We start from the raw sequence: 27,918 nt of genomic DNA, 5'->3' as shown, positions 1-27,918 counted from the left end.
TATGCAATAGTTTGTGTGATCATTGCTTCTTGGTCCAAGGGTAAAGTCCACCATGTAGCCAGAAAGTTTCCAAATGTATGCCTGTGGTTCAGCAAAAACTAAAAAGGCATAGTTTTAGTTCCACTAATAAGCACCTTATGTTTTCTGAGTATCTTTCAGTGTAAAAAAAAAAAAGCTACATTTGGCCATACATATCTCAGTCTAGGAGACTGGTGAGACTGTTAAGGCTGTCTGGGGGAAATTGTGCAAGACATTGTTTGTGAGAAGATCAGAGAACCACCTTTTCAGATTTTTTTTTTTTTTTTTGGCACAGACTTCTGCTTTTCTCTCCAAGGCAGTAATGAAGGGGCTTAAATTGGCAAGGGTCGTTCAAGCGAAAACTGCTCTCACTCATCACACTATCATGGTCACAGTCATTAGCAAACAAATCTGGTTTTTGCTGAAACTACATCCAGATTCTCCCTCCCCTCAAGGAATTCAGAGCAACAGTCCTAAGCAAATGCCCAAACTTGTATACCCCAAGTTGCAGTTCTTGGTGAGTTCAAGTGGACTTTTTTGTCCAGCTCCACTTAATTTGACAGCACATTGCATAAGCCACCCCTGGCCATGGACCAAAGTGTGAACAAAAGCTCAGAACTGAATCCTAATGCAACTGAAATCCTGAGGCAAGAGAAATCTGCATGGTGAGTGGCAGTGTGTGCAGTGGACGTGTAAAACCCAGTCACACTCGCTTGGTGACTGACTAGTCCAGTGGCGATACAGTGGTCATTACGGTACCATGGCGACTAGGAAGGCAGCTCTGGAGCGACACAGCTTGGCTTGAGATCCTGGTTCTGTCACTTACTGGTTTGAGTAGCCTTTGGCGAATTACTTGTTCTCGCTAAGCCTCAGTTTTCTCATCCTCTGAAGTAAGAATAATAGCTACTTACCTCATAGAGTTGTCATGAGGAATAAATGGTGTAATACTTTTAAAGAGCTTAGCAGAGTGCCTGACACATGATAAGCACTCAATAAATATTAGTGGCTGCAGCTATTATGACTAAGATCACGGTTATGATAATATTGATGTTACTTCAGAGAAACTCCTAAACTCACCAAAAAATCAGCTTTCTCCTCCATGATAGGAGTTGGAACTCTAAAATTGTATATGGGGCTATAAAGATAATCCTCTGTTGTTGTTTCAGCAACAAAAAGTACAAATTCCTAGGAAATAGCTTCATGAAAGCAATTCATATTTATCAGATTTTTTAATAAATATGACCCCGAGAAATTAAGATAATTAGCAACTCCTAAAATCTCAATGTGTCATTATCTAAAATCTCCACTCAACCACTTAACCATCTGTGAGACATTGCCTTTTAATCTTCATGGGGTTTATACCTTGTCTATCTCCAAAATGGAAGAACTCAGTGTAAGAGCTAAAAAGTGGTTTATTCAGTAAGCAGTTAAAGTATCATGAAATGTTTTCCTAGTCACAAAGCTCTTGTTTTATTAAAATAGGCAAATTATCTAGAGAAGTGATAACTTCCTTCTTTTCTCTCAACCTCATGAATGAGCAATAAAAAAATACCATTGTAAAATCTCATTTGCACTTTCATGCATTTAGGATGAGATAAATAAAGCAGAATTCTGTTGCTGTTTACACAGCATCGTCATACCCATCCCAGGTTTATAGACCTCATATCCATCATCAGAGAATCCAGGCAATCAGCTCTAACTCATTTATTGGGACAATTCAGTTATTCCACCGAGCCAGCTCATCACTAATAATAATGATCACTTTGTATATGTAAAGAATAATTATTTATGGAGTTCTTTTAATTAATTTGTGAGTGAATAGAACAGGTATTATCATCCTTCTCATTTTTAACTTCAATCTATCAGTTTGGCTTTACTAACTTTACTGAATTTCCCTAGGCCTTAGCTTTGCCATCTGTCAAATGAATGTAGTATTCCTGTCATAGAGTAACTATAAGGAGTAAATAGGATGATGCATGTAAAGCTCCTTGCAGGATGCCAAGCACTCAACAAAATTCAGTTATCGTTACTGAGAACCAATCCTATAAAATGGCTTCTTGCCAATGTTACTTCTACTTGAAGTTTCTACGTGCTTTCACATCCTTTAACTCTGTTCAGTTATACCTTCTCTAGGAGGTCAGTAAGACAGAGATAATCATCTGTATTTACAGACAAAAAACTAAAGCCCAAAGAGATTATGAGACCTGCTCCAAGTCAGGGTGGGCAAAGAAAAGCTGAATCATGAACCTAATCCAGAGAACCTCCTGTATTACATGAACTCTGATCACCCAATTGCTGGTGTTGCAGGATGCCTTCGGCAACCCATAAGATCTGGTTTAAGCCCACTATAGACCTCCACAGCCAGCACAGCACTGCCAACCATATCAGTGCAAAACTTGGTGCCCTGGATCTTTGAATTGACCACATATGCCGATTAAGCAAGCCTCTTTTGTGTAAGTGTAAATACTGATGTTTACTCAAATCAAACAATTAGCAAATCACTTAGGTCAGTATGAGAAGAGCTAAACAAAGCCCAGGGAAATATTAGTCCCATTTATTTAAAAGCAATTCTGAAATTACATTCATTGATATCAAGAACATTTAACCATGGAAATATAGTTGTGAGGAAATTATGATATTTTGGATCAAATGATCAAAAACTCTCCATTAGTTGGTCCTATAGCAAGAAATGAATATATATGTTTAAAATGTTTTCAAATCCTGGACAGTGAAGCAGGGTTCTTTTGGTCTGGTTCTTAAAGATAAATGAATGTTGATAGGTACCATGTTACCATGTGGTAGGTACCATGTTGAAAAAAGTTTTTAACCTATTTATAGAATGTTTCCTTGTTTTCTAGATCCTAATTTGCCTCTCTAAATGACAGGGAAACCTGCAGGGTTTCATAAAGTAACCAAATTTCAAATAGGAGAGCTTTTGAGTTGAGTACCTAGTTTAGTGGTTTTCAGTCTGTGGACCACAGAACTCTGAATTCTGTCCTCAGCAGCCAGTACAAACGGGACAGATAAGATAGAGTTCCATGAGATAGGTTTCCAGGCACTCGTTCTTCATCATAAAGCTCCTGATTTCATACAATACTTAGATTTTGCAGAAAACCAATGCAAAAGTCCAAACGTAATGCACTCAAAAGTCACTCAGAAAGAGAATTAGCTGAGTAGAGAACAGAGCTTGTATCTCCCAGTTCCTCAGGGGGCCCCTGTCCTCATTACACCATGCTATTTTGTATTCTGCCACTCATGAGAAAGCAGATGCTTGAGTCTCTTCCAACTTTTTATTACTTTTCTCCTCCCCCATTATAAACAGTTGCTTAGGAAGAGATTGGTTTCTATTGCCTTGTAGTTGTTGAGAGATTACTCTCTTCTGTGCCAGAACTGTTCCCACCACCCACAATTTCATTCATCTTTTTACTGAGTACCAATCCTGTGCCAAGTTCTGTGCTTGGTACCATGGCAAGTTCAAGTCAACCAGAATCTGGACCACAACACTGCCCAGGGGAAGTTGAGTTGAACAGTTACGAAACAGCATGCTCTCTGAAAAGACACATGAGACAAACAGCGAAGAGAAGATTGTTTTAAAAACCGTCATGGCTGTTTCTGGGAGATGCCCAACAGAAGAGATGTAGAGTTTAGCCAAGCAGCTTAGAAACACAATTGCCATTCAACTATCTTCCTCTGTCCCAGGTCACCCAGTCACCCCTGCCTGCAGAGCAGCCAAAGCAGTCTCTAAAATAGTCTGCCCTTAACACAGATGGCAGAGCTAGCAAAAAACAAGGAGTGGGACTAGAGACGTGCGGCATCTTTAGTGCAGCTTGTTTAGGAGTTTCTTTAACCTTGTTCATTTGCTTTCTTTCATTCAGGATGGTAGTTGTATTGCTTGCTTTTATGTATGCATGTCAATGGCATGATTTCATTGGCTGATTATTTACTAACTGCCTCTGTGCAGAGAACTGTGTTAAAAGATAGAGTAAAGAACCAATATGGAGTCCAATACAATATTGTAAAGTTAAAAAATAAAATTAAATTAAAAAAAAAAGAACCAATATGGATTTTGTCCCATGGTGTTAAACGAAAGAAAATGTTTACATGGTTAAAAGTTAGTAGGCAGTTAGAAGTGATGAGGGGAGCTTGTGCTATGGGTGTTTGAAAAAGGAAGAGAAAATTGTCTGGCTAGATGTTGAGAGGAAACATAAGGACAGGCTTTAGAAGAGGTAGCACTTGATTTCACCAGGTGTTATGGACATCACTGGGAAGTAAAGTATCTGTTGCTATGACAATAGTGAGCTGGATTGGAGCAGGCAGTGCCTGCAGGCAGAGAGATCTGTTAGGAGGATAATGCAAAGGGGCCTAGATTCACGTCAGAGAGATACATTTGGCAGACATCACAACTGGAAGAACTCAGTGTCTGTAGGGAACATGGGAAAGAGAGGAAGAAACGATGACCCATATTGCCCAGCCAGGGTGGATGGGAGAAGGGCAGTGTTCTGAACAGTAACAGTGACCACAGGAGAAGAGACACTTTGCAGGGGAAGATAATGAATTGTCTGAAAACGATGAGTTTGACAAACTGAGAGCACAGCCAGCTGTCAGAATGTCAGAAATGAGGCTCTGCGGCCCCAGAGAAGAGGCAAGAGGTTGTGAGAGATGCATTGAAAGGGAGTGTTGCAGCCATGAAAGCGGCTCCTTATGATTCTTTTCCAGAAGAGCCCAGAACCTGGCAAATTAGATGCTCGTGGAATTAATAGTTATATTAGGGCTTTTCTTGGAAAGAAAGATTTATCACAATAAGTAAATTTCACACCTGAGTAGTGTGAGCCTGAATATGGCTTGATTTTTAAAGTCAAGGATATTGTCCTAAAATAGCTCCTGAGATGGTTTCAGGACACAGACTCAATCATCTTTAAATGATATGTGGGAATTGAGATGACAGCCTCATTTCATCCATTTAGATCATGCTTTCAAATGTTTCTGTCTTTTTCTTTCTCAGAGTTGAATTTTGTTTTACTTAAATGTTCTAATTCCTGAAGATAGATAAGCATAAAAAGGAAGAAAGGGAAAAAAAAACCCTTAATCTAAACACCAGGAACTAACAACTGCTTTCAGTCCTTTTCTAATATATTTGTACGCACATACATACACATATATATAGACTTTACAAAAATGATTATATAGACAATATATACATGAGTTTTCTTTGTATTGTGGATTACATTGTCTATTCTATTTTGTACTGGATTTTTTCAGTTGACATTGCATTTGAACATTTTCCATGTCATTAAAAAATGGTTCAAAAGGCTTCATGTTATATACTGCATACTATTTCTTTCTATAAATTTGTCATGACAGGGAGCATTCTAGTGTCATTGGACACGAGCTATGAGAGGATGATGTGCGAGTCTTTCTTCTACTTATACCACATGAGTTCATGGTGACCCCTTCTTCATCTCATCTTCTCTTCTTCCCATCATGACCCCTGATGTGGGAGACTTTAGGTGGAATTGGGTCACTGTCCTACATAGAAATTACATGAGCAGTCAGAATAGTGAAGGCAATGGAGAATGAATCATTTTACCCCCAAACCAACTATTCATTCTATTTTCCCTTATGATCATTTTTTAAATTATTTTTGCCTCCTTCCCCATCCCCTCCTATATTCAGACACATGTCTGAATACATACATACACATGCATGCACACACATGCACACGCAAAGCAAGACCTAAGCATGGAAAGAAGAACTTCTTAGAGTCCCTAAATGACGTTCTTTTTCATCATTCTTCAGTAGGTACACTTTGTCTAAGAGAAAGATAAAGTGCCTTAAGAGTGAGCAATAGAAAGTAGAGTTTAGGCAGCACTGTCTGGCCCTCTGTGACAGTGTGGTGAAAGGCCAGGGCCATGGCATAAACCCCAAGAGAGAGCGGAGCCCATGCACATGAATATGCATCAACAGGACTGGACAGAGTACCATTGTTTTGATAGCTTTCTGTTTTCACAGGTGCCATGGAGTCATTTTATGAGTCTTCACCATGACCTATGCCATAGAAAGACAAATATAGCTATAGTTTTGCTGAATCCAGATTTAAAGCTTCTTGTTCAAACAGAAACATAATTTCTAAATCAGTCCAATGCGAAGCCCAACATCTTGAATTCTATAACTCCCTCTTTTTTCCCCTTCTTTTCTTCTAGCCTGTCTCCTTCAATATTAGTACTTCCATTTTAAATATCATCAGCAAATAAATCAGTTGGCAGAGATCTGCAACAGTTCATTCTAATATTCAGAATGACAAATCATAACTATAAATCTTTCCAGGAAAGAAGGCTGCCATATACGTTTCTGCATTTAGATCTGGATATAGGCATGAGAAAAGATACTAGGGTTAGCAAAAATATAACTGCAAAGTCAGTTCTATGCAGTCCTTAATTATCTACTATCAGACCTCGGTTAGTAGAAGAACTTTGGAAGGTTGGAATTCTATCAAAAACAGTTCTTTTAGAAAAAAATTTTCCTTAATGATTAGGCAGAATTACTGGGACATGATCACATGATCCTAACAAAAGACAGGAGTTACCTTTCATATCTGATTTCTTGTCAAAATAAGACCAAAACGAATAGGATGTTTCTGTATCTTGGAAAAACATGGAGAAAAGTTTAATGTTAATAATATTCATCCCATTCTTGTGTTCGTTAAGAGTCGCGCAATTTTGAGCTTCCTCTAAAGGCATCATTCATTTTCATGAACATTGTTACTGAAGGGTAGCGCACATACATGTACCATGAAAATTTAATCATACAAGTGAATACCTTTAGTCATTCAAATCAACTAAAGAAAACTCAGTCATGTGAGATAACTAAATTAGTTCTCCAATGTTTGTACTTCTTGAGAAATCTACACTCAAAGATTTGTTTCCCATTTTCTCTCAAACTTAATTTTCCCTTACCTTTTAGTAATTTCTCCAGGAACTACCCTTTTTATTACTCCGTCTTTCCTTCTTATCTGTCATGAGGTCCAGCCAGTACTATTTTTTTTCCTTCTGTTCCATAGTACACCTAGCTCACTGTTTCTACCCAAAAGCTTAGATTTGCTAGCCGTATTAAAATCACATGCTATATCATTCTGTATCAGAGCATACGATCAAAGTGAGTCTTAATGTGTTCATTTTTACATAAACATTTTACTGAATATGGATATATAAATATATACTCACCCATTCATCCCAGATTAGAATACGTGAGTTCCTTCAGTTTTCAGAAGAGGAAGTTGCTATCATTTGCCAGTTGTAAAATAAGTGCTCACGACCTACCATGCTTTGCCCCAGCAAATACATGACATCCACGGATTGAGCTCAGTCTCCCACTCTTGATAGAGAGTTCTAGCCCTTTTATCTGAGATTCACGAGTCATAAATCTCCCACAAGTTAGGGGGCCCAGCAAGAAGAAAGTCTTGTCAATTGGAGGCTTTACTTAAAATCAGTGAGGTAGGTTCGTGTACTTTATTAGAGTCCTAAAGGCCTCTGAGGACTCCCACATAGCCTATAATATCATATCTTGTGAATCCATTAGCCATATAGCCTAAAATATCATTTCTTCTGGCTTCTTTAGGCTTTATCTTTAAATCTCACAGGTTTCCCAGGGCACCAGATATACTAACAACAGTCAAAACAATCACAACCACCACCAGTTAACACCATATCACATTTTATAGACCACCAAAAAAGATGTTTCATCTTTATTATCTCATTTTAACTGCCCTACCTTTGTTTTGGTAGGGAATGTGCTTTTGTTGATAGTTGCCTACTGTGTTCACTCGTTCCCCTTCCCTTTTTAATATAACCAAGTGGCTACTCTCCAAATTTTACTCAGGTCCTTAGATCTGCCAAAAGTGCATTACCTATTTGCTAATGCACGGTACATAGTATTGTCAGTCCCCAGGTACATACTCTTACATATAGCTCTCTTTCATCAGGAGCAAGACAGTAACTATAAAATTGCTTGGTGAGCATCTGGAAGTAACATTAATAATGATGATCATAATGACCTCATAGGATGTATAATTGGGGGGATTAAAGAACATTTACAAGCTTATTGTGTCATAGTTAATGATGAGGTGCCAAGTTTTCTTGCCACCACCCTTTCCCCTGGTATTTCCTGCTTGGATCAGAGAACTAATTATAGTAAACGGTGCCCTGTCAAAGAACTTGCCCCATCCTCAAATGGATGCTAGCATAAAGATATTGAACTGTTTTAGTGTTGTTTTTTTAGAGACAATTTATTAATGTTATTTTGCATTTGTCTAAAAAATTGTTTAATGTAATCATTTAGTGTTTATTTTATTGTGTGTACCTTCTACTCAGAGGGTTGGCATTATTGTTCCTAACAGTGACGGATACAAGCAGATCATGCCCTATGACATCTACCATCCCCTTCCTCGGTACGTAAATCAATCATCCTGATGCTAGAATTAGTAACTCAGTCTTCTGCTTCTTATATATATACTAGATTTTGTGTTTTTCTGTAAAAAAATAAGATGGTAGATAGTACAGTTTGCAATCCCTCCTGAACTTTGCTTTTGAATAACACTGGTCTGCTCAGACTGTAAGCTTGTCATTCAAAAACCGTTTTAAGATAGGATTGGATTACATTGCAGTGGACACAGTAATTCACTCTGATTAGATACAGTGTATGGGTTTATGTTATGTCTTTCTTTCACTCCCTTTGTCCTTTTCTGTGTTTCCTCTGCAATAGGACCCTAGTCATTAAAGCACTGTTGCTAACTGTTAAACAAACACTGCCTGAATTATTATCCAAATACCGCAAATGTGAAATTCCAGATGTGGTATTACTCTGCATAGGGGCTTTGAATATCCTTCTTTTTGTTCCAGAGAAATTATCATTAAATACAAAAAGGCAGTTTTTTCATATCCTTATTGTTCATAACATTTGATGGGGAGGGGAGTTTTGTTATTTTCCAAAACAGAATATTCCAGGTACTGCATTGCTTTTTTAAAGTACAGTATTTTCTAAAACTAGAAAATATCGTTAAAGTGACTGAGAAACTTTTCAAAGAACTTATTCTCTTTATTAATATATTTATAAGAAAACTGGAGAAGCTGAAAAACATGCTAGCTACTGAGCATATCGCCTGCCACCTTAGAAACAGCCCCCCAGAGAGCAGAAATTAGACTTGGGTTTGAAGCCACCTCTGTGCTAAGCAAGACCTTTGCTCTGTTGTCCTCACTCACTGGGACTTCAGAGAGTTAGCTGCTGTTTAGAACCCAAGGTTTAAATCAGATCACAAATAGTTGGAAATAATCCATGGTGGTTTGTTCCATCTCAAACTAAGCAAAGCCCCCAAAATAATTATATTTGGAACTGTAAAATAAAGCAAAGTTTGATTGAAAATCTTCAAATAATTTGAATTGAAGTACAAAAAGGGGACCTTGAGGTTTTTTAGTTCAGCTGCCCAATGATGCTTCATTCTCCCACTCTTCACATCCACTCAGCACACATGTATAAACACATATATTTACACAAATAGGCATGAATGTGTATTTACTGCAGATGCTTCCCTCATAGCTCAGTTGATAAAGAATCTTCCTGCAATGCAGGAGACCCTGGTTCAATTCCTGGTTCAGGAAGGTCCTCTGGAGAAGGGAAAGTCTACCCACTCCAGTATTCTGGCCTGGAGAATTCCGTGGACTGTATAGTCCATGGGATCACAAGGAGTCTGACACAACTGAGCAACTTTCACCACTCACTGTAGATGCATTCCAATATATGTATGTGTGTATATATACATATATGTATACACACACATGTACATGGGCTTCCCTGGTGTCTCAGCAATAAAGATTCTGCCTGCAATGCAGGAGACTGGGGTTTGATCCCTGGATCAGGAAGATCCTCTAAAGGAGGGCATGGCAACCCACTCCAGTATTCTTGCTTAGAGAATCCCATGGACAGAGGAGCCTGGCAGGCTACACTTCATAGGGTCACAAAGAGTCAGACACGACTGAGAGACTAAGCAGCAGCAGCAGCAGCGTACATACACACGCACACACATATAAACCAATGTAAGTGTTATCCAGGCTCTACTTAGATACTGCCAGTGACTGGCATGAAACTTACTTTTCACCATTTTAATGGTGGCGTAAAGAAAGGGGGCACTTGGTTAATGCTATATACAATTGCTTAGGGATTTTTTTTAAATGTTTTTCACTGAAGAGTTACTTCATTCATCAGCTCCCTCCCTTTTTCCTATGCCTATATTGATAAAGACAATAAATGACTTTAGAATGCTACTGTTGTATCCTTTTGCTGGTTTGATCCAGAACCAAACATGAAAAAAAAAATGGAATGAAAACAGAGAAATATCAATTTAACTGAACCAAGATTTCTTTGATTTCAACCCCCATATCTGTAAAGTAAGTATTCATAGGACACATGTATCTGGCTGTGCAAAGGCCATGTGATTCGAGATAAAGGCATAGTTGGGTGTCAGGGGTAAGAACATCAAGTTGATGTTTGTCCTGTAATGGTACTCCTCAATTTCTTTCATGTCTATGATCTCTCCTGTTTATATTTCTCTGGTGTGACTAATGCCTGTCCTAGGTTAAACTTGATTTCTTATATATTCGGATGTCCCCCAAGTGCCTGAAGATGTATTCTTAGTGACAGATTGAGATGAACATGCTTGATGTTTGCTTGCACCCTGTCTTATGCACACTTTGGCCTGTCCATGCATCACAATGGGAAAAGACAACTAGACGACAGACTATATTTCTTAGCCCATGCACTTCTGTTACTAAATTAATTCTGAAGTTAGATATTCTGCTTTAGTGATAAAGCCTTAGTAAATGGAAGCTATTTCTATGAATATTTCTATGGATATTCTTCTTTCTTAAGAAGAATAAAGACTCAAAATGTTTCTCAGAGGGCAGCTACTTACTATCAAGACTGCATACTGAAATTATTTCAGTGTGTTTAAGACCACAAGTATAGATACAAAACACAGTGAATGAATTTTTAATTGTTTTTTCTTGCTTTCAGTCTTTGACTATAATCATATCTGAATATAATTTAAGAACACAGTCTGATGAATTATCTTTAATTTATAATTAATATTTGCAATTTTTCCACGTAATCATTAATTTTGAGAATTTCTTAAACTAAATACACAATGGACTTTAAAAAGGAGTTAAAATATATGACCTCATCTGTTATTCTTCTAGGGCAAGATTCTTGGATATATATATATATTTTCCAAATACTTACCTGGTCCCTGTTTTGAGATATGCTAACTGATGTCCTCTCTGAGCTTTTGTTATACTTTCTTTAAAGAACAAAGATGTTTTGCTTTGAAATTCCACATAATCCTCTTATTATGCAAGGATCCGCATTATAGTTTTTCACATGTAGAACTATAGTTAATCCTGGAACCATACTATAAATACCTGGAATAATATTCACATCATTTGTCTTTCCATGATCACTGACAATGAAAAGGATACTTATTACTGTTTATGAAATTACACCATGGATCAGGTCCAAGTGTTGAGACAGAAATTAATCACTCTCTCTTCAGAAGGGTCAACTTTAGGGATGTTAGAGTACCAATTAGGAAATGTGCTCTTTTTATGGCATCTTAATGTTTTAAGAGATTAAATGCCCATTCAAAAGCATATTCCCAGTTCACTGTCAATGTGAGTCTAATGTGAATTGATACTTATATGTTCAGCTTAATTTTAGTCTGAATCAGACCTGTTATCCACTTCCAGCTCTCCAGAGATTTACATGGAGACAAATGAGAATTGGTCTCACCCTTTTGGAAGAGAAACTCTACAGAGCTGCTTCCTTCTCTTGAATGGGAACAGAGATTCTCCAAAGGACTAACCAGAGGGCCTCAGTTTCCCCATAATAACATTTTCTTCTGTGTCTCCTGGGGAAATATACAAAGGAAAATATTGTATTTGGCAGCATGTTTGGGCTGTTGGCAGTGAAGATAACAGTTGTTGCCTAGACTTGAACAGTACAGAGAATTGTGGAGGAAAATTCTCTGTAAGTGGGAAACATGTTATCCAGGCTCATGCAAAAGAGAAATCAGGCTCACAACACACATGAAATCCCATGTAAAGGGTAGTTCACATCTCCACGGCATGCCTGTGCAGTGTTTTTAGATTTAACTATTCAAGTGGATCAACTTGCTGACATTTTATTTCTCTCTCATTAAAATGGTATCTCTCATAATTTTAAGAGAAATTCTTAGAGTTCCTTAGCAGTCCTCATAAACAAGCAGACTAGATAGGCAAGAAAGAAAAACTAGCCCCTGCGTTTCTGTTCTTACAAATTTGACATTCTCTAAACCTCCAAGAAGAATCAGGCAAAGATATCTCTCTGCCTCTTGTCTCAAATGCATCAAGCTGTAGAGAGAATTGACAAGTCAGTGAAATTCTCTTAAATGCCATTGACAACATTGTTATTTTTCCCCTTACTTCACTGAACACGTAGATTCCAATGCCATGAGCTTTTGAACCAAAGCCAAACTTTTCGTAGTTCCAGGAGTTCTTGATTGGAGGAGTGCTGACTGTCAGTACCTCACCCCAGCAACTAGGGAACACGTAGGTAACACCTATATTGACACTTTGGCTCCTTAATGATGATACAGTTTGAACATCAGAATTATACTGAATCCATGCAGTCCCAAAGTTGATGACCGTAGAACCAAGGGAGAAAGGGTGTTTAGTTTACCTTGATCTTTCATGAGCTCCTCAAGTAAAAGTACCCAGAAGCTAAGTAATGAAGTATTACACTGAAAGTGAGAATATTAGCTCAGGTAAAAACTATTAGAGTTAATTGATTAACCAATTTTAGTCTTAAGATAGATATTTAGACACATAGATGTTGGATAGATGCAAATATATATTTATAAAATATAAAATAATATAAATATTATACATATATACACATACACACACACAAATACACATACAGAGAGAATATATATTGAAACCATAAGGAAAAGTACTGAATAGCCCTCTTTTGAGTAAGTGATGGTCCCCACAGATAGCCTTGTAGACAGTTCTCAGAGTAATTTCTTACATTTGTGTAGAGCTTCAAGGTTGACAGAACACTTTTGCCAGCACTGAATCCTCTCTGACTCAGCAGACTTTGGGCAATCACTGGCTTTTGGTTCTCTAGAGCTCAGCCTCTCAGAACCTATTGCCCTGATGGGTACTGGGGAGGGAGTGGTGGGAAAGCTCACGGAGAAGGTGGGCAGTGTGCGAGTTTGCCCTGATGACTCCCCTTGCTTCTGTAGGTGGGAGGCCACCCCATGGACCGCGTGCTCCTCCTCATGTGGGGGGGGCATCCAGAGCCGGGCAGTTTCCTGTGTGGAGGAGGACATCCAGGGGCATGTCAGCTCAGCGGAAGAGTGGAAATGCATGTATACCCCTAAGATGCCCACCGTGCAGCCCTGCAACATTTTTGACTGCCCTAAATGGCTGGCACAGGAGTGGTCTCCGGTAACTGTGACTTCTTTTTTTGTTCATTAGGAGAGTAAGTCCATTCTTCCCTCTCCGCATCATCACCCCACCAGCTACTCTGTCCACCTCCCCACTTCTCCATCTGAGGCATCTAGATGCCTACCTGTATAGACCCTGGAGTAGGCTTACCCCAAATCAAGTACAGCCAAAAGTAAATGAGTAGGAAAAGTAAAAAAAAAAAAAAAAAATATATATATATATATATGTATGTATATGTATATTTAGCATGCATGCATATACACACACATCTTTTTCTTCAAGTGACTTCAAGAAGCCACTATCACTCCCCATAATGTTCTCTTAAGTAACAAGGGGAGGCAAAGGTCTGCCATGAGTAGCTGAGGCTGAATGAGCCTGAAGTTGTGTAAGCTGTTCTGATGGTTGAGCACAGCAGACCAAAAGTCTGATTTCATTTTTTGTTTCTTATACTTTGTCTATGTCCAAAAAAGTGTCTTCAGTGGATTAAGATGAAAACTATGTCTATTATTTATTGAGAAAAAAAGATGAAAATAGCAATGTACTTAGAATGGAGGTGAAGGAGGATTAACTAAAACGAAAATAGTCTAGATGTTAGGAAAGACACTGCAGCAGCTTAAACATAAAACATTAATTGGGGGGCTCCTGGATTCTAGTGTCAAAAGGTGCGAAGTGGCAAAGGAGATGGAAAGGTGAGATGGAAAGATGTGTCCTTGGCCACAGAGATGGCCACAGGTTACTCACATGGCCTTGTGGCTTTGTGGCTGCAGATTAGAGCTGTGATGTCTCTTTCTATCTAGACTTGCTCCCAGGCATGTAGAACCACTGAAGGTGCTGTCTACATCTGGCCCTTGAATTAGTTCCTTTCATCATTTTTCCATGCCATGGTTATCAGTTGGATCAGCCATGCTGCAATATAAATTAGCTATGATGGAAATTTAAAAAATTTAATGTCCACGTGGGAGCTGGCATTTTTCATACTTTAGACCTAACAATCATTAGCAAAATGACTGAATAAAATTAACATGCAGTCTTGGTAATCAAAAATCGGGCACACTCTATCATTTCTTTCCTCCTTCTCTTCACTGCTTGGTTTGGGACTTTGCACATACTGTGTGCTTAAGAACGGCTAACTGACTAATACAAAGTGAAGAAATTGCAAATGATTTAAAATTCAGCCGCCTTCACCCCGAAATAGCCAAATAGAACAAAGATCCCATGACTAGTAAGAAGTGATATAAAGCCACCAGGAGCCCTTCTGTAAAAGCAGCCCTTTAAAGAGTCTCAGGTGGGATGTGAGGAACAGTAAACAAGGCTTTGCCTATGAGTCTGCTTTCTTGCGTTCTCCTTCCAGTGCACAGTGACGTGTGGCCAGGGCCTCAGGTACCGTGTGGTCCTCTGCATCGACCATCGGGAAGTGCACACCGGAGGCTGTAGCCCCAAAACCAAGCCCCACATAAAAGAGGAATGCGTCATACCCACTCCCTGCTATAAACCCAAAGGTAACTTGACAGGGGCTCTGTAACCAATCTTGTCATGGCCGTGTGTATTCACTGCTGTTTTCAATTCCTTGGAATATTTTTAAGTATCCCAAGTGTTCTTTATAACTACCCTTTGTAACTTAGACTCTACTAAATGGACTTAACTATTTCTACAAGTCTTTCCAATAGTTTTGCTTGCAAATTGTTTTAAGCACTATGTATTGATGGAATTCTCTCCTGAGTCAGAAAATTAATGGAAGACTGCTGCTAAAAAAAAAAATCAGATCTACTTGAAGTGAGATATTATAAAGATATTACAGAAGTATATGTGTGATTTACTATTCACATTGCTTGCTATTAAAAACAAAGCAGTAAGATTCATCAAGTAAAAAAGGGAGAGGGCTTAAATCAATTAAGCAATAAATGTGGGTATATATATACATAAATATATGTATGTATATCATTGAATCACCTTGCTATATACTTGAAACTGATACAATATTGTAAATTAACTGCACCTCAGTTTAAAAAAAAACAGTGAATCCAAACTGTCTGCTTGGCTAAGCATGAAATATACCATCAGATCAGATCATTCGTCAGTCGTGTCCGACTCTTTGCGACCCATGAATCGCAGCATGCCAGGCCTCCCTGTCTATCACCAACTCCCAGAGTTCACTGAGACTCACGTCCATCGAGTCAGTGATGCCATCCAGCCATCTCATCCTCTGTCGTCCCCTTCTCCTCCTGCCCCCAATCCCTCCCAGCATCAGAGTCTTTTCCAATGAGTCAATACTTGGCATGAGGTGGCCAAAGTACTGGAGTTTCAGCTTTAGCATCATTCCTCCAAAGAAATCCCAGGGCTGATCTCCTTCAGAATGGACTGGTTGGATCTCCTTGCAGTCCAAGGGACTCTCAAGAGTCTTCTCCAACACCACAGTTCAAAAGCATCAATTCTTTGGCGCTCAGCCTTCTTACCTCATACTCATAAAACAACAACAAAAAGTTGTTGCTTTTTATATTGAAAGCTTTAAAATTAAAAATTAACATGAAACTGGATTCCAGAATCATAATTTGAAAGGAAAATTGGAATAAATCTATTGATGTCTACAACCCACTGCCTTGCCTGTTGTAAGTTTTCCATGAATATTACCTTCAGCTCTTGAGTATCATTAGCTTCCTCAAATACAGGAGGATCAGTGGCCACTGATACGGCTGGCAGAGTCAATTCAAAAAGACAGTAAAATATTACAAGCCTACTATTCATGCTAAGCTGAATGCTCATTATTGAAAAACAGGGATGGTTCAAGCTGTCATAGACACCTTCATTGACTGAGTTCCTTTATCTTGGAGAGGTGAGCTAGTTATAAAACTATGTATGTATATTTGGAACGATTTTGCTGGGTTCAAAATGTTAGTAAATCCTTTTGGCTTGGGCAGTTTTACATTTCTCACTGGCTTTGTTTTCTAAATGGTTGTTGTACATAGAGGATAAAAAGTGATGCCCCAGCTTAAAATAATGCATTTTTCATTTGTTCGTCTTTACCCAGCCACTTCAGAGAAAGAAAAGCAGTTTGTGGGTAACTGTAAAATCTGTGTTTTCACAACTAGGTAGTGAGTCTGGCTCTCTAAACATCATTAAAATGCTATATAATTCTATGGTGTATGCATATACAGACATATTTCTTTCATCTTTATAATTATATGTTATAAAATGGTGATAGAGCTCCACTGGCTCATACTATAAAGGCAAATATGCCTATACATGACCCTAATAAATATGTCAGAGTGCAAATCTTGGCAGTTACTTATGTAGGAGCAGTTATTTTTAGTTTTTCTAAAAACTAAAAATAACTCTTTATTTTTTTTATTTTTCTCCTCCACAGTTTTTTTCTTTTTTCCAGGAAGTTGTTAGGAAGCTTATTTTGAATTGTTTGACCAAAGCTAGATAAATATGTGAAGCAAGCCAAATTACGGTTTGTGGACCCAAAGTTCCTCATATTCCAATTGTCAGTGAACCTCTGGTGGATATTGCATGAGTCAGGTGTCTAAAGCAACATTTTGAGAATTTCAGAGTGGCAGTTTTCTTTGTTTTTTACAGTATGGCATAGATCACAGTTAGCCAAAAAGCAAAAGAAAAACAAGTTAGAATTTATGAAAATATCACAATATAATCCACTGTATTTTGTTTTAAAAGGTAAATAGTGCTCTATCTTTTCAAGAGGAAATAGTGAAAAGATACTCTGATGATTCTTTATATACGTTTTGAGCTCCTAGAGTTATAACTTTCAGAATAAAAAGACTTCACTCTCCAACATAATAAAGGGCACTCATACACAGAAATTAACCTGAAAACCTATTATTTATAGTTACCAACATCATAACTTTTAGGTAGTACAAAATTGAGAACTGGGGAGGAGAAAATAGCATTTCCTTGAAATCCTAAATTGGTTCTAACCTCTTCTTTTTTGTCTCTATGTGCTGAATTCTCAGAAAAGCTTCCAGTAGAGGCCAAGCTGCCATGGTACAAACAAGCCCAAGAATTCGAAGAAGGAGCCGCTGTGTCAGAAGAGCCCTCGTAAGTTTTCAACCATGAGTTGTTTGGCTTTGGATGCTGATTGGTTTAAAGAAAGAGGTATCTCACCCAGGCTTTCATAGGATCTGAACTAAGTATACTCCTCTTACCAAGGGTGGAGTGAGGCTTTGGGGCTGTCAGATTGGAGATTTATCAAAGCGTTTCTAAAACATGACTGCTCTCTAAATCTTTTGAGTTATGAAAATGCAAATGTAGTGCCTACCCTCTTCTCCAAAATCTGACCTTGTCTTTTCTCTTGCCAAGAGGCTGAAGGTAAGAAAGTCCAGGCTGCATCTGATGATGTAGCATAGATTTGCTGTGAAAGCCTAGGCAGCTTTTTACACTCCTTATCTCCCAGCTTTGCAGTATAGCCACTTACAAAAATGAAAGGGTAAGTGAAATATATCTGAAAGCAAAGGAAACTTATTAGCTTTTCTTTCCCCTTTCTTGCTGGATCGGTAGTAGATGGATACCAGGTCTCTGCCCCACTTGCTTGTGGTCACACAACTGCTCAGTTTGATCAGGGCCATGAAATCTGTAAGACCACTATATGCTTCACAAGAGAAAACAAGGAATAGAGACAGATTGATCAATCAATAACTGCATACTGATCTACTAGAATACACTGATAGGCCTCTCTGCAGCATCATTTTAAAAAATTTTGGGAAGCACTGTATTGATGAATTTCATCTATGTCCAAAGCAATTTCTCCAATTGATGATTATCTAATTTATTTAATACAAGCACTAGACTCAGTACTATGCATTAATACATAAGACATGTTATGTGAGCTTCCAAGAGCTCACCGTATAGCGTTCAGGATACAAATGGTTTCCAAATATAGTTGTTCAGTTACTAAGTCATGTCTGACTCTGCAACCCCATGGACTTCAGCATGCAAGACTTCCCTATCCTTCACTGTCTCCCTGAGTTTGCTCAAACTCATGTCCATTAAGTCAATGATGCCATCCAACCATCTCATCCTCTGTCACTGGCTTCTCTTCTTGCCTTCCATCTTTCCCAGGATCAGGGTCTTTTCCAAAGAGTTGGCTCTTTATATTTAGTAGGCTTTACTAAAATTTAAGTAGGCTTTACTTAAATTGAAGAAAGTACGGAAAACCACTAGACCATTCAGGTGTGACTTAAATCAAATCCCTTATGATTACACAGTGGAAGTGAGAAATAGATTTAAGGGACTAGATCTGATAGATAGAGTGCCTGATGAACTATGGACGGAGGTTCATGACATTGTACAGGAGACAGGGATCAAGACCAGCCCCATGGAAAAGAAATGCAAAAAAGCAAAATGGCTGTCTGAGGAGGCCTTAAAAATAGCTGTGAAAAGAAGAGAAGCGAAAAGCAAAGGAGAAAAGGAAAGATATAAACATCTGAATGTAGAGTTCCAAAGAATAGCAAGAAGAGATAAGAAAATCTTCCTCAGCGATCAACGCAAAGAAATAGAGGAAAACAACAGAATGGGAAAGACTAGAGATCTCTTCAAGAAAATTAGAGATACCAAGGGAACATTTCATGCAAAGATGGGCTCAATTAAGGGCAGAAATGGTATGGACCTAACAGAAGCAGTAGATATTAAGAAGAGGTGGCAGGAATACACAGAAGAACTGTACAAAAAAGATCTTCATGACCAAGATAATCACGATGGTGTTATCACTCACCTAGAGCCAGAAATCCTGGAATGTGAAGTCAAGTGGGCCTTAGAAAGCATCACTACGAACAAAACTAGTGGAGGTGATAGAATTCCAGTTGAGCTCTTTCAAATCCTGAAAGATGATGCTATGAAAGTGTTTTACCCAATATGCCAGCAAATTTGGAAAACTCAGCAGTGGCCACAGGACTGGAAAAGGTCAGTTTTCATTCCAATCCCAAAGAAAGGCAATGCCAAAGAATGCTTAAATGACCGCACAATTGCACTCATCTCACACGCTGGTAAAGTAATGCTCAAAATTCTCCAAGCCAGGCTTCAGCAGTTCATGAAACATGAACTTCCAGATGTTCAAGCTGGTTTGAGAAAAGGCAGAGGAACCAGAGATCAAATTGCCAACATTCACTGGATCATGGAAAAAGCAAGAGAGTTCCAGAAAAACATCTATTTCTGCTTTATTGACTATGCCAAAGCCTTTAACTGTGTGGATCACAATAAACTGTGGAAAATTCTGAAAGAGATGGGAATACCAGACCACCTGACCTGCCTCTTGAGAAACCTATATGCAGGTCAGGAAGCAACAGTTAGAACTGGACATGGAACAACAGACTGGTACCAAATAGGAAAAGGAGTTTGTCAAGGCTGTACATTGTCACCCTGCTTATTTAACTTATATGCAGAGTACATCATGAGAAATGCTGGGCTGGAAGAAACACAAGCTGGAATCAAGATTGCCAGGAGAAATATCAATCACCTCAGATATGCAGATGACACCACCCTTATGGCAGAAAGTGAAGAGGAACTAAAAAGCCTCTTGATGAAAGTGAAAGTGGAAAGTGAAAAAGTTGGCTTAAAGTTCAGCATTCAGAAAACGAAGATCATTGCATCTGGTCCCATCACTTCATGGGAAATAGATGGGGAAACAGTGGAAACAGTGTCAGACTTTATTTTTGGGGGGCTCCAAAATTACTGCAGTTGGTGACTGCAGCCATGAAATTAAAAGATGATTACTCCTTGGAAGGAAAATTATGACCAACCTAGATAGCATATTCAAAAGCAGATACATTACTTTGCCAACAAAGGTCCATCTAGTCAAGGCTATGGTTTTTCCAGTGGTCATGTATGGATGTGAGAGTTGGACTGTGAAGAAAGCTGAGTGCCAAAGAATTGATGCTTCTGAACTGTGGTGTTGGAGAAGACTCTTGAGAGTCCCTTGGACTGCAAGGACATCCAACCAGTCCATTCTGAAGGAGATCAGCCCTGGGATTTCTTTGGAAGGAATGATGCTAAAGCTGAAACTCCAGTATTTTGGGCACCTCATGCGAAGAGCTGACTCATTGGAAAAGACTCTGATGCTGGGAGGGATTGGGGGCAGGAGGAGAAGGGGACGACAGAGGATGAGATGGCTGGATGGCATCACTGACTCGATGGACATGAGTCTGAGTGAACACCAGGAGTTGGTGATGGACGGGGAGGCCTGGCGTGCTGTGACTCATGGGGTCGCAAAGAGTCGGACACGACTGAGCAACTGAACTGAACTAAATTTTGCTAAATACATAAATTAACATTGTAATCTATATGTTTAAAAGCAATTTAGAATCTCCTCTGGGTCATCCTGTTTGAATCAAAATCTGATATTGTTTGCCAGAATACAAATTGTGCTCTGAATCACACCCTAAACATCAAGAGATTGAAAAAGAAATCCAAAATACAAATTGGAACAATGACCAAAGTTCAATTTGTAAAGAAATGGTACTTAGTCACTTGTTTCACAGAAAAATGGTTTATATAGGAGCAAACACATTTCTTAAAAGATAAGAAGCAAAACATAGGTTATTTCTGTATTATAAAGTTGCAGCAGCTTTTTTTCTTTTTTTCTTTTTTTTTCTGCTTCTTTGAGGAAAGGCTTTAAGAAAAATCAGCTAACCACTACAGAACTGTGGAGGAAAGTCAGTGGTTAAACACTACAGTGCAACTTTTATGTGACTATATCAAGGCTTAAAACTTTTTGCTTCTCTCCTGCCAGTACCTGGCTTGACAGGCCTTCTTGTTCCTGGAAAGGAAGGAAGCAGTTCATTTTAGAGGGATATTAACTCTTGAATCCACTAAGGTCCTATTTGAGACAGAAAGATGCCGTATAATTGGAGCTAGTTACTCCTTATGTGTATTCTTAGGTTAATATACATTTAAAGCCAGTTAGGTTTTATTTTACCTAAATAAACTCTGCTCTCCTTTACATTATATTCTGTCATGTGGTCTAAAGCATAATTCTGTATGTAACATTGCATTATGATCAATGTTAAATAATATAGCAAAGTTTAAATTAGATCAAAATATCTTATACCAAAAATTAGACACATTTCCCATTACTAGATATTTCTCAAATGAAAGCTGTACAAAAGCATTACATAGACCACAACATTATATATCCATATTTTGTAATGAGTGTTTTCCACTAAACTTCTGATTAAGATGCATTATGCTTAACTTTAATCCTAACAAATCCCTAAAGTAGTTAAACACATAATTTTAACCATTGAAACTATAGCCACATATTAGATTATTAAATTTTACTCTTGGTGTAATGGAATTGCCATCTTGGCATGATTAATCTGAACTGAAGTAGATTGTAATTAGAGTGCTAGTGCTGGGTAAAGGAAATGTGTACTATTAATATTATGCTCAGAACAATAATTACTTTTATATCAAAATGAAATAAATGACAGCTGTAGAATGCTGTAATGAAAGGTATATGGTTTCCACATTTTAATACACTTTACATGTTTCATGCACTGAACCCTAGAAAGGCCCTATGTGTCACATTCTTTTTTTAATGGATTTTGAAATTTAAAAACATAATTTTGCATGGTCTTAATTCTTTTTTATGCCACATAGACTAGCTTCTAAATGTATGGAGCAACCTATAATTATTTTCCATACTATAATGAAAAAATGATATACTGTCAGCAAGTCTTTCTTCTCCCCACAGAAGGGACACACATTGCTTAAATTAAACAGTACTGTTTAGAAGCTGCGGTTGTCACTTCTGAACTCATCAGAGAAGAGAATCAGGAATAGTGGTCCAGGACTATTATCTCCTGCTTTGGCTCCAGTTAACATTCAGAGTCCTGTAGTAAAACAGCAAATATCGTTTATTTCCCCTTATATAAAATAGGAAACATTATCACTAGCCTGTCTCATTGAATACTAGAAGAAAATATGTAACTTTAAATCTTTTTTTTTTTTTTTAATATGTAACTTTAAATCTTTAGTAGATGGAGATACTATTACTGAATAACAGATTCTTTTGGTAACCCTAAAATAGAAAAAAAAAAAAAATTGGTTAGCACTGTAGCCAAAAACGTTGGAAAGCAACCACTCTAAGACATGTTTAGAAAAAACCTATAGTAAAGACTGAAAACTGAACTGCCAAAAAAATAACTAAATCTTTATAGAAGTATATACCGGCATTGTTGTTCCACTAAACTAAATGCCCTGCAGAAGATACAATTATCAGTTTCGTAGAATAACTGAAATAAACATCAATAGTGGGTCACATGATGGTAACGTATTGGGCTAACCAAAAAGTTCATTTGGGTTTTCCCATATCATGCTATGGAACAATCAGAACAAACTTTTTGGCCAACCCAATACATACTTACTGTGGTGAGATTTGTCTTATGAAGCTACAGCTTCATTTAGAAATGCATTTAGACGTTTTTTTTCCTGCAGCAACACTGGTTTATTTACAACGTATTTGATTCATATAGTATGAAGGTAGGAATATTGCCTGAGTCTATTTTCTCGATCTGCAGAAAATGATTTCCTAACCCACATGTAGAAATATTGCTCTCTAAATTGACTTTTCACTGGTGGCCATAATTTGCCTTAATCCACACATAGGTTTTTATCAGGTTTCCCTGACAACCAACCTCAAAAATCTTTAAGTAGTGTATGTTTGTTTCTCTTGATTGAGCAGGACAACATGAACAAGATCCAACCCCAAACTGAAACTAAGAGATGGGCTGGGGGGCACGTTAGCTAATGAAACGGATTAAGCACAGAAAAACCTTACAAATTAATACAGTAAAGTGAACTTGCTTCTGAGAATGTCAGCTGAGAAATCCATAGAAATCCTTGCTACTTAATTAACACAGAAAAAAGTATGATATAAGATAGACTTTTGCAAAAAGTAAGATTCTGGGAGAGTTGCATTTTTCTGAGGATAATAGCAGTGCCATTCTAGCACTGGAAAGGGGAAAACGGGAGAGGGACTTACGGAATTCTCTTCTGCCTTTATTTAAATTATGTAATTATGTGTTTTTGCATTTGCTTTCAGCTGATGAGAGTATTATCAGGTTTAGAACACATCCTTGAAATGCCAGCTGATTGCTTCCACAAACAAGTATGTGGAAATAGCTTTCTAGATATTTTTTTAACCATCAAAATTTTACTTGTGTTTGGTGAAGGATCAGAACTACAACTGGTCATACAACTGTATTCAGTAATTAAGTAGAAGCTAAAGAAATCACTTGACTTGATTTCCCATCTCCTGCTTTTATACCTTCCTTTTAGTCTTTGTTGGGATGTGTGCATAAACAGCACAACCACTGCAAGCCACATACACAACACGGCCACGTTGACAGCTTAATTTCTTGAGCAAAAATGAAATGCTGGTGACTTCTGGGATCTATCAAGACAGCTCTCTGCCACTGTTATAGTTAATCAGCTGGTCTTCTGAAAAACCCTAATCTGACTTGAAATAGGAAGGAAATTTTTCGTTTTCTTAACTTCTTCAAGCCACTAATAAGCCACTCAGTACCCTAGAGGGTATAATCTGTTAAGTGAGGGCTTAAGGCTTAAGTACGTGTGTGCTCAGTCATGTCCAACTCTTTGTGACCCTGTGGACTATATAGCCTACTAGGCTCCTCTGTCCATGGAATTCTCCAGGCAAGAATACTAGAGTGGGTTGCCATTTCCTCCTCCATGGGATCTTCCAAACCCAAGGATCAAACCTGCATCTCTTCAGTCTCCTGCATTGGCAGGAGGGTTCTTTACCACTGCACCACCTGGGAACCCCCAAGGCTTAAGAAAATGGTATGGCCTGACGGCTCTTGATGCTTTGACTTTCTCTTTATATTTTCTGCTTTCTGAATCCAGTCATCCCAGGAAGAAGAAGGTGGAACTAATTGGCATCTAGAGGTCCAGGTATCCCCCCAGATTGATTTCAGTCACCAGGAGTTCTACTTGGATGGCTCAGAACAAGTGACAGGAGGCAGGTGGTTCATTCCCTTAGATACCCCTTGACCAACATCACCATTTTAACCAGCCATTCCTCCATCTAACCCTGGCACATCCTGGCATACAGGTAGAGACCCTTATCAGTGTTTTGCTTCAAAGGTATGATTGGGTGGTCCTCTGTGCCTTGATCTTGCACTTAAAAAAAAGTCTTGACTTATTTTATTAGATTTTCATTGAACAGCTTGACTGCATGGTTTAGAAAACATTTTTTGGCTGCAACACAATACTCAAACCTTAAATATATTGCCATAAATAACCTTGGTGTGAGCCATTTTAAAAAGGAAAAAGGAAAGCAATCAGGGAGAAGGCAGCAGTAATATCTGGATGCCAGATGGCATCAGCTTAGTGATGGGGCTGTTCAGTAAGAGGCAAAGAGGAATTCCTGTCATGCATCTGTGTGAACAGAACCCACAAGGAATTAAATACAGAAAGAAAAGCCAATGAGAGTCACCATGGTTATCCTATAGTCATTAAATGGCTTGTTTACCTTGTTGAAAATAGTATTTAAATATATAATATTTAAGAGTATGTTTACATTAGTCCATATTTATATCTAGTAAGTTGTCTGAGAATGTGGATGGCTTAACTCAGTGGTTAAGAATGTGAATTCATGTTTTTTTAAAGTGGTTAGAAATGTTAATTGGGTGACACGTGTCTTTATATTTTCCCCCAAAGAATATTTAGGGAATCAAAAATTGGTAATGGAACCAGATAGTTTTGTTGTTCATACCCTTAATGTAAAATACCTTAAGTACATTCTCTTTGTAAATCTCAGGCCATAGAACATAAAAAGAAATATCTTAAGGGAGAAACAGATATATTTCTTATGAATCAATAGTCACCTAAGGTTAAGAATTGTAAACACTGTTTGCTGATCATTAAATCCTCAGAAAGGATGTTGAAGCAGAACATGACATTAGAATTAGACAATAAAAACAGCACAACAGCATTTAATTTTGATTTGGCACCTGCAAAGTGAAAGCCTCATACTGGCCAGAATGAATGAGCCCTGATTCCTATAACCATCATGACTTCCCTCCCTTCCAGCTCCTTCCTTTCTGGGCTCCTGGTCTACCCAGATTGCTCTCCTCCCTTATATCCTCTGCAGAATGCTGAATATAAATTCTTTGGGTGATCATGTATTTTAGATAATACTGGACCTCCTAATTGTTCACATCTCCCAATGAAAGAAATTGAATTCACTCTTAAGTCACCTGCTCTGGGCCAGATTTTGTGCCAAGTGCAGGTTTTGTAAAAAGAAATCCAATAGTCCTTGCCCTCAAGAAACCTTGAGTGTGTGCTTACCACAGGCATGATAAGATTGTGACCAAAGTGTTGCGTATTGGCCAGTCATCCACAGATTGAACAAACGAGTCAGCTATTTGGAAGAAATGACCTTTGGGGTTTGGGTATGCACAGCACAATCATGTTAATGATTTCACAAGAAGTGTAGGAGAATTTTTTATTGAATTCCCGAACTCTCTCTACTACTCTGTGTCCTCTGAGCTCCAGTATCAGGATAGTTAAGCTAATACATGGTAAAAATGCACAAATACAAGAAATGAGATAAAGAAGACTGTGATAGAAACCACAGGTGTTGTGGGGACATAAATGTGGGGATTGGCCGATGATGATAAAATGTCTGTGTGTCTGACTTTGACTCTAAAACTAGCACTTGAGGAAAGATTATTTGATCTTTTTATATAGCAAATGATTGGATATCTTATATCAGAAAATGTACCTCATTAATCTGTGTTAGGTGTTGAAAAATATACTACCAGAATCCCAGATAATTTCCTGAAATGTTTCAGATATATCAGGCTGCCAACTATGTGAGTTGGTGAAGGGGTGGTGAGTCTCTGTATTTGTGTGCTCAAACAAGAAAACAGCCCTGCTGGAATCAAATTAAAAACCACTTTAACTATTACTCACAGAGCAAGGTAACCCACTCCAGTATTCTTGCCTGGAGAATCCCTTGGACAGAGGAGCCTGATGGGCTATAGTCCATAGGGTCACAAAGAGTCGGACACGACTGAAGTGACGTAGCACACACAAGCATGGTAGCAGCATGCTCAGTGGTGGAAAGTGTGGGCTCCAGGGACAGACTCCTTGAATGTGAATCATGGATTCCCCCCAATAGTAACAGGGGACCCTAACAAGTCACTTAACCCCATAGGCTTTAATTTCCTCATTTAGAAATGAACATAATGATATCTATGTTATAAATATATTGAGAGGATTAAGTTACGTGTAAAGTGCCTGTTATGCAGGAAACTCTGTCTAGGTGTTGACTGTGGCTATGGTTGCACCTTTTCCAGTATCATTCATCTTTCTTGAGAATATTGAGAGCAAACATGTTTCATAATCATTCGTTTACAAATGGAGAAATTGAGAGAGGTGGTATCTCTGCTTCATACATTTTATATCATATAGCATGTGAGACAACCACAAGTGACCACAAATACCCTCCAATTTCAGCTCATGGCTCTTAGCTAACACCACTTCTCTGCATCCCCTCTATATTTCTGAGACTCTTTCAAGACTCGCTTATAGGCATCTCACTTTGAATTTAGCCAGAAATTTATCCTAAAGGACAAAGCTTAGTTACCTTGATTTGAACAAAAAGCAGTCTGTAACAAATGGCAAAAATAAGGAAAGTTTGGAAGGTGCTCATCCTCTGTCAGCTCTGAGTTACATACAGTTGATCTCCCAAGCTTGCTCCCAGCATACACTGAAACAGAAAAATCAATAACAAATTCAAGAGAGCAGACAGAAACATTTTTATGTAGTCACTAGAAAAGCCTTTCTTGCAAACCAGTAAGTTCTAAATGTGTCAACCCCTCCTACTGTCTCCACTTAATGCTTATTCTGTAGCTACTTCCAGAGCTAAATCTGAACTGTTGCTCAGCTGAGCCCTAGAGAGTGGCAAAGACAAATTAATGGGATCCTTGTGTGCCAAAATAAAGTATGGACCCTGTCAGCACCAATATATGTTAAGTCCATTAAGGTCATTTTTAATGAACTGAACTTTTCATTGGAAAGCTTTGCCAAACTTGTTGAATTAAGGGTAAGAAACCTTTACAAAATTGCAAGATAAACTAATTCTGCTCTGTGTGAAGAAGAAATGGTTCATGACAAGTATTCTGAGTTTACAGTATTTTATATTTTTATCACATTCAGGGAAAAGAATGTACATTAAAATCTACATTCTGTTATTAAGCTAAGAACTCCAAATGCACTAATAGCACTGTATGCTCTGATGGCATTTTAGTCCCTGGGACCTGGCTTTTTAAATCATCAGACTAGCCTCAAGGAAAACCAAACTTTTAAATCATGTTCTGTTCACATAGGTCAG

The 27,918-nt window shown here is 38.2% G+C and overlaps 1 protein-coding gene across 3 annotated transcripts in view; it reads left to right on the top strand.

Annotated features, from left to right (window-relative positions):
* Positions 1 to 27,918, top strand: part of ADAMTSL1 (ADAMTS like 1) — a 1,134,169-nt gene that overhangs the window by 868,393 nt on the left and 237,858 nt on the right. For 2 of the 3 annotated variants that reach the window (XM_024996068.2, XM_015472431.3), the window contains 4 exons: positions 8,411 to 8,461; positions 13,346 to 13,550; positions 14,902 to 15,049; positions 17,519 to 17,603. In XM_024996068.2, coding sequence (XP_024851836.1) covers positions 8,411 to 8,461; positions 13,346 to 13,550; positions 14,902 to 15,049; positions 17,519 to 17,603 — 489 coding nt within the window. The remainder of the gene's footprint in view (positions 1 to 8,410; positions 8,462 to 13,345; positions 13,551 to 14,901; positions 15,050 to 17,518; positions 17,604 to 27,918) is intronic. The other variant, XM_059889384.1, reaches the window with a different exon arrangement.

This window comes from Bos taurus, chromosome 8 (assembly GCF_002263795.3).
Source record: "Bos taurus isolate L1 Dominette 01449 registration number 42190680 breed Hereford chromosome 8, ARS-UCD2.0, whole genome shotgun sequence".
NCBI lineage: Eukaryota > Metazoa > Chordata > Mammalia > Artiodactyla > Bovidae > Bos > Bos taurus.
This window is presented reverse-complemented; position numbering and strand designations above follow the sequence as displayed.